The following is a 7,251-nucleotide window of genomic DNA, read 5'->3' on the forward strand; positions in this document are numbered from 1 at the left end:
GGCGCATTTCGGCCGCTAGTGGGCGCTTTTACCCCCCGCTAGCGGCCGTGAAAGGGTTAGCTGCGTTTTGCCAGCGGTATTACAGCGCTGCCCCATTGATTTCAATGGGGAGCAGCGATGGAGGAGCGGTAAACACACCGCTCCTTCACCGCTCCAAAGAAGCTGCTGACAGGACTTTTTTCTGACGTCCTGCCAGCGCACCGCTGTAGTGTGAAAGCCCTCAGGGCTTTCACACTACACACAATGGTGCAGCTTCTTTAGGGCGGATTGCAGGCGCTATTTCTAATGCTATAGCGCCTGCAAAACGCCCTGGTGTGAAAGGGGTGTAGGGTAATTGCATCAAATGCATATTCTAACTAGAAATTTACCAGTCATAAGTGAAGGTGAACTGGCTGATTTAGGTGGTAGGTTAGCATAGAAGTAGGGGTGGAAAATATGTTTATTTATGTTAATTTTTGATATTTTGGTGATTCGTGACATAACCCACTACCGAATATTCAGATGCCCGGCAAGCAAGCTGCAACTAGACTTCAAGCACTCCTTTCAAAGTGAAAAAGTTACATCACCAAGCTACCAACCTTAGGCATCAATAATTATTTAGTGTCATGTAAAAATTTATTTTTTATTTTTTTAATTGTTCAAAATGTTTTCACTTTTACTGTGTATTATCCTACTTACATTCTATTTCCATTGTAGCCATAAGTTGTTTGTCTTCTGAATGCCAATCAAGTTCTATTACAGGGCCGAAGTTTCTCATGTCACAGCAATTTAAGAAACTCAGTATATCATCTGTATCTGGATGTTTTAAAAGAACTCCCACATATTTTCTTTTTTCTATCTAAAGTATATAGAATGCATGCCTCCCAACTCTTTGAAATGGGAACGAGGGACAAATATTAGCATAAGTATGTAGTATAGGACACACACCCTGCCACGCCCCCTTAAAGGAGAATTATACAAAAAGGATTATTAGTTAAACCCACAAATGTTTTTTTTTTTGATACCACTACTATTCTTTATATTGGCTTTTGAAATTTACAAATAAGCAATTTAGAAATCAAATGAAAGGTTTAGCACTGGGAAACACTTTTTGAAAGATAAATAGTGCATTTTATATACAACTATATACAGTAGATCCTACCAAAATGAGGGACAAATGAGGAGGAAAGAAGGACAGAGGGACTTTGTTCCAAATCAGGGACAGTCCCTCAAAATCAGAGACACTTGGAAATGCTTAATTTTAACAAACTTTACTGGAATTCCAAGCTAATTTATTATTGAATATTTTATCCTTACAGCTCATATATGAAAACTTATGATTTGAGATTTGGTAGTACTGTAAATTATACTATTTACCTGCCTAATGGCGTGTACACACGACCGGACTTTCCGTCAGAAAAGCACCGATGGTCTTCCCAATGGACTTTCAACGGAGTTATGATGGACTTCCGAACTAACGGACTTGCCCACACACAAACGGACTTAAGTTTTGAACGCGATGACGTACGACGGGACTAGAAAAGGAATTTCAATAGCCAGTAGCCAATAGCTGCCCTTGCGTCGTATTTGGTCCATCGGACCAGCATACAGAAAAACAGTTTTCCCGATAGGAATTCAGATTTGAAACATGTTCTATTTCTAGGTCAGTCTGAATTTTTTAACCACTTGCTTACTGGGCACTTAAACCCCCCTCCTGCCCAGACCAATTTTCAGCTTTCGGCACTGACGCATTTTGAATGACAATTGCGCGGGCATACAACACTGTACCCAAATTACATTTTTATCATTTTTTTCCCACAAATAGAGCTTTCTTTTGGTGGTATTTAGTCACAGCTGGGGTTTTTATTTTTTGCTAAACAAACAAAAAAATATGGAAAATTTGCGAAAAAAAATCATGTTTAAAAGTTTGTTATAAAATTTTGCAAACAGGTAATTTTTATGCTTCATTGATATGCGCTGATGAGGCGGCACTGGTGGGCACTGATAGGCTGCACTGATGGGCACTAATAGGCACAGTTAAGGCGGCACTGATAGGTACAGATAAGGTGGCACTAATGGGGACAGATAAGTCGGTACTGATGGCCAAAGATAAGGCGGCACTGATGGACAATGATAAGATGGCACTGATGGGCCCTGATGGGTGGGACAGATGGGCACTGATAGGTACCACTGATAGATGGCACTGATAGGTGGCACTGATGGGCATTGATGGGCACTGGTAGGTGACACTGATGGGCACTGATAGATGGCACTGATGTGCAGCACTGTCCAGGAGGCACTGATTGTGGGCACTGGTAGGTGGTACTGTGGGCAATGACAGATGGCACTGTGGGCACTGACAGGTAGCACTGTGGGAACTGACAGGTGGCGTTGTGGGCACTGGCAGGTGGCGCTGATGGGCAATGGTAGGCAGCACTTTTAGGGGGAACAGGTGGGCACTGAGGATCTGGGCACATCGCAGTGAGTGGGACTAATGTCCCGCTCACTGCCGCCGGTGAACGGCTTTTATTTTTCTCCTAAACGCGAGGAGAAAAAATTGCCGATTACCGGCTGTGTTGACATGACGTGATCAGCTGTCATTGGCTGACAGCTGATCACGTGGTAATGGGTCGGGATCGACCCCTTACTCCGATCTGTGATCCAGCGAGTCAAAGAGTGCGCTGCGCGCCCTGCAGGGGGCACACAGGCCTCTCGTGCAGGGGACGACATCAATAGACGTCGTCCCGGCAATGCAGGTCCGCGCTGTAGCCTTCATTTGGCTATAGCGCAGATCCCTAGAGGTTAAAGAAAAACAATCGGATTATCCCACACATGATCGGACTATCTGATGGAATGATTCCGTTGGACCTATTCTGCTGTAAAGTCCGGTCGTGTGTACGTGGCATAAGAGGTGAATGTGGCCTATAAATTTGGAACAGAGTGTCAGACAACAAATCTGTTTTACTATTATTATTATTATTCAGGATTTATATAGCGCCAGCAATTTACGCAGTGCTTTACAATATAAAAAGGAGACAATACAGTTACAATACAAGAAAATACAAGAGGATTAAGAGGGCCCTGCTCAGAAGAGCTTACAATCTAATAGACTAGAATGATTTTCTACATCAGGTCTCAAAATTTCAAGTCCTGAGCTACTAACCAGGCCTTACGGTTACTAGCCACCAGTTGCCCCACCCAGCCCCTACCCCGCCCCTAATTCCACCTCTAAACATGCCCTCATAAATGATCTCATGAAATAACACTTAAATGTTTTATGCAGAATGAAGTTACAAAAATAAATATTAACAACAATTTTATCAGTGCTCATCAGTGCAGCCTCACCTGTACACAACAATGCAGCCTCTACTGTGCCCATTAATGCAGCCTCGCCTGTGCCCAACAATGCAGCCTACCTGTGTCCATCAATGCTGCTTCACCTGTGCCCAACTATGCCGCCTACCTGTGCCCAACAATGCAGCCTTACTTGTGTCCAACAATGCAGCCTACCTTTGTCCAACAGTGCAGCCTACCTGTGCCCATTAATACAGCCTCACCTGTGCCCAACAATGCAGCCTACCTGTGTCCAACATTGCAGCCTACCTGTGCCCAACATTGCAGCCTACATGTGCCCATCAATGCAGTCTACCTGTGCCCATCAATGCTGCCTACCTGTGCCCATCAATGAAGCCTACCTGTGCCCATCAATACAGCCTCACCTGTGCCCATCAATGCAGCCTCACCTGTGCCCATCAATTCAGCCTCAACTGTGCCCAACAATGCAGCCTACCTGTGCCCGACATTGCAGCCTTCCTGTGCTGATCAATCCAGTCTACCTGTGACCATCAATGCAGCCTATCTGTGTCCAACCATGCAGCCTACCTGTGCCCATCAATGCAGGCTACCTGTGTCCATAAATTCAGCCTACCTGTGCCCAACAATGCAGCCTCACCTGTGCCCAACAATGCAGCCTACCTGTGTCCATCAATGCAGGCCACCTGGGTCCAACAATGCAGCCTACCTGTGCCCATCTGTCAGGAACTTGCTGGCCATAGTAGAGCAGATGTGCAGAGACAGAGGCCATTACGCATGCATGGGCACAATTAATGATGTCCCTCCTGATAGGGAGGTCCGTGGACTCAGATGAATGCCTATGTGCATGAGCACACGTGTGTGCGCCCCCATTAGCATTGGTGCCCATTTGTAGTATATAAGGATGGCAGATGTACTAGGGACTTTAATGTCTGATCTGCAGTTTCCCCCTGTATTCTGTTTCCAGTGCCTATCCTTGATCTGAGCTTTACCTGGCTTCCTGACTACTCTGATTCTCTCCATTCCTGGCCTTGGCTTGCTTCACCTTTCTTCAGTCTTACTTCCGTATTTCTCTGTTGCCAAACCTCTGCCTGAACTTGACCATTCTTAAGTGTTATCTCTGATGTACCTTGATTCCTCTGTATCTGAACCAGCTTGTCTCACGCTGCACCTTCCTTCAGTCTCCACGTACCTGCTTCCGTGGTACCTGGCACCAGCAGCCTCCCTACATCCGCAGCATCCCTGCATCCACAAGTGCCTATACCTACAGCCACCAACTGCAGCTCCACTACTGCTTCTGGCTGCTACCAGTGTCCTCCTGCTATGGAGAACATCACAGGCACTCCTACCCCACTGTGCTCTGGCGGACGCTGTTGGTAACTCAGTGGCTTTTGAACCAGAGTTGTACGAGAGGCTTTCCTCTGCTCGTCAGGCTCTACCATAAAGTATGTGGCACCATCAATGCAGCCTCACCTGTGTCCAACAATGCAGCCTAACCTATGCCTAACAATGCAGCCTCACCTGTGCACAACAATGCAGCCTCACCTGTGCACAACAATGCAGCCTGCCTGTGTCCAACAATGCAGCCTACCTTTGCCCATCAATGCAGCCTACCTGTGTCCAACAATGCCGCCTACCTGTGTCCAACAATGCAGCCTAGCTGTGTCCAACAATGCAGCTTACCTGTGTCCAACTATGCAGCCTCACCTGTGCAGGGGAAGAGAGGAGAGGAAGAGGGTTGCCGGCCAGATCATCAGAGAGCAGGGATCAGCTTTAATTTAAATTGCCATGTGTTCCCGCCTCTCGTGGTCACAGCCCCGCCCCCTGGCCCGGGTACTTTGATATATGTCACACGTCTTGGCATTGGACGGGTGATCTGTCTATCAAAGTATGCGGGCCAGGAGGCGGGGCTGTATGTGATGACGAGTGGTGAGAACACAGGACTGCAAATTAAAGCTGTTGCAGCAATGTTCCCCACTCTCTGATAATCTGGCCACCTGTCCTCCTCTGTCTTTCCCTTGGTGATCGCTGGGAAAAGGACTCCCTTTCAACCCCGCCTGTCAGTGGAGCTCGCCTCCCCCCCCCTCCCACCGCTCCCAGGCAGCCCACACTCAGCAGCCATCATTTTCTACTCACATTAGGCTAGTGGAAAATTTGAAGGCTAGTCTACATATTGGTTTAACAGGTTACAGCCAGCTGTACATACTGAAGAAAGACACCTACTCCTTCTTCAGTAATAACTCTCTACTAACAAAGCATGTGTACGCATAACATGAGGAAGGGGGCAGGCTGTCTGTCTTTGGTAATCAGGTAGCATGGCCCTTGATGGCCAGCCAAATTTTGCAAAACACCATAGAAAATAAAGTTCACAGATCTCCCATAATACTCAGGAAAGCCGCACTTTCACTTGGCCACCCCTGAGAAAGGTAGATTTTCCATCAGAACCAGTTTGGTTAAGACTGTTTACCTTTATAGACCCCAAACAACCATTGGCGGTCTGTATTTCAAAGGGGGACAGCGTCTATGCTTGTGATCTGTATTTATGTGAATATATGCTTTTCAGCATATTCTTGCAATCCAGATTTGAGATTAAATTCCTAGCAATAACAGATTATCAACTGTACATATGTACATCTGACAAGTGGTAATCTAAAGGTAATATTTAGGCTGACACATAAAGCTTTGAAACATACATCAACATCATGGACATAGAGTGCATACTTCTTTTTCGGACTCAAATATGTTTTTGAACTGTAGAACCTGTTTAAAGTTCAACTCCAAGAAATAAAAAGAAATATCCCTTGCATTGGGGCTGCAAGGGTTAATACTTTGTTTTGTCTAGAGAATAGGAGAAACAGTTTACTTACCTGATGTTCTGCTCCCCTGCAGATGGTGCTTACCCATCCTCTGGCAGTGGACTGATTCTTTTCGCCATGATGTCCTATGAAGGGCTATGAACCCTACTTTGTTCATACTGATGTCAGGACTGCAGACTGTTGGAGCATGGAGGAGAAGAAACTGCGAGGAGTAGCAGAGGATCAGCCAAGTAAGGCAAGCCATACACTATGCAATTTTCTTTCCTTCAATCATGGACTGTAGGATAGAGAATTGCCCGATTCCCCATCAACACAGTCAGTGTTGATGGGGAAATCCCTCCCCCAGTGCTATTGTATTCTGCCAGTGGGGACATTTCCTACTGAACCCTGCCGAATTTTAATCCTTCTATGGCCAGCTTAAATTTCCTTGTAGTGTTCTTCTAATCTAGACCAAAACAAGCAATTATCCTTTGCAGTGCAGGCATAGCCCTAGTGCAAGACATTTTTTTTAGTTGCCCGAAGTTGGGCTTTAAACATGCATAATAAATGTCTACAGGTCATAGTGTAGAGGTAGTACCTACAAGTACATTTTTAATGACTTTGCTCCCAGCAAAATCTTTTGTGGGAATGCGAACTTTGTTCTAAACTGTCTTTGCTTCAATTACTCAGTCAAAGAGCTAATGATTTACTTTCAGTGGCAGCCACTTAAACACGCCATCCGCAAACAGCTGAGGAAATGTCAAAGGCCAAAAAACTGCATCATATGCTGAAAAGAGATTGGCTGTATCGGCAATTTATTTCTTGAAAGCCAAGTTCATAAAATTTTAATGACAAGATGTAAGAGATATTTTGGTAGTGTTTGGAGAATTAAGTGTCCAACAATTTCTTATATCCCTGTTGATGAAATCTCCATTATTGAGATAAAAAAGTATGCACACCTGGCACTGCTATAATTAGGTGGTCACACAAAGGGCCCTTTCACACGCCAGCTGTCCGATCAGGTCCACCTGTCAGCTTTTCAGGTGGACCTGATTGAACCATCTATTCACCGCCATGGAGTGGCGGATGACATGTCTGCTGATATACGATCCTGTCCACCAAACCCAGACGCATGGTGATCCTACTTTCCATCCGTATGGCGGAT

General features: G+C 45.5%; 1 protein-coding gene across 1 annotated transcript in view; it reads right to left on the reverse strand.

The window, feature by feature from the left end:
• LOC143996252 (uncharacterized) overlaps window positions 1-6,722 on the reverse strand; it is a 33,358-nt gene extending 26,636 nt beyond the window's left edge. The window contains exon 1 of the mRNA XM_077491217.1: window positions 6,159-6,722. Within this exon, the coding sequence (XP_077347343.1) occupies window positions 6,159-6,351 (193 nt within the window). The 5' untranslated portion in view covers window positions 6,352-6,722. The remainder of the gene's footprint in view (window positions 1-6,158) is intronic.
• Between the last annotated feature and the right edge of the window lie 529 nt (window positions 6,723-7,251).

This window comes from Lithobates pipiens, unplaced genomic scaffold (assembly GCF_037356315.1).
Source record: "Lithobates pipiens isolate NorthernLeopardFrog02 unplaced genomic scaffold, aLitPip1_a1.2 Scaffold_19, whole genome shotgun sequence".
Classification (NCBI taxonomy): Eukaryota; Metazoa; Chordata; class Amphibia; order Anura; family Ranidae; genus Lithobates; species Lithobates pipiens.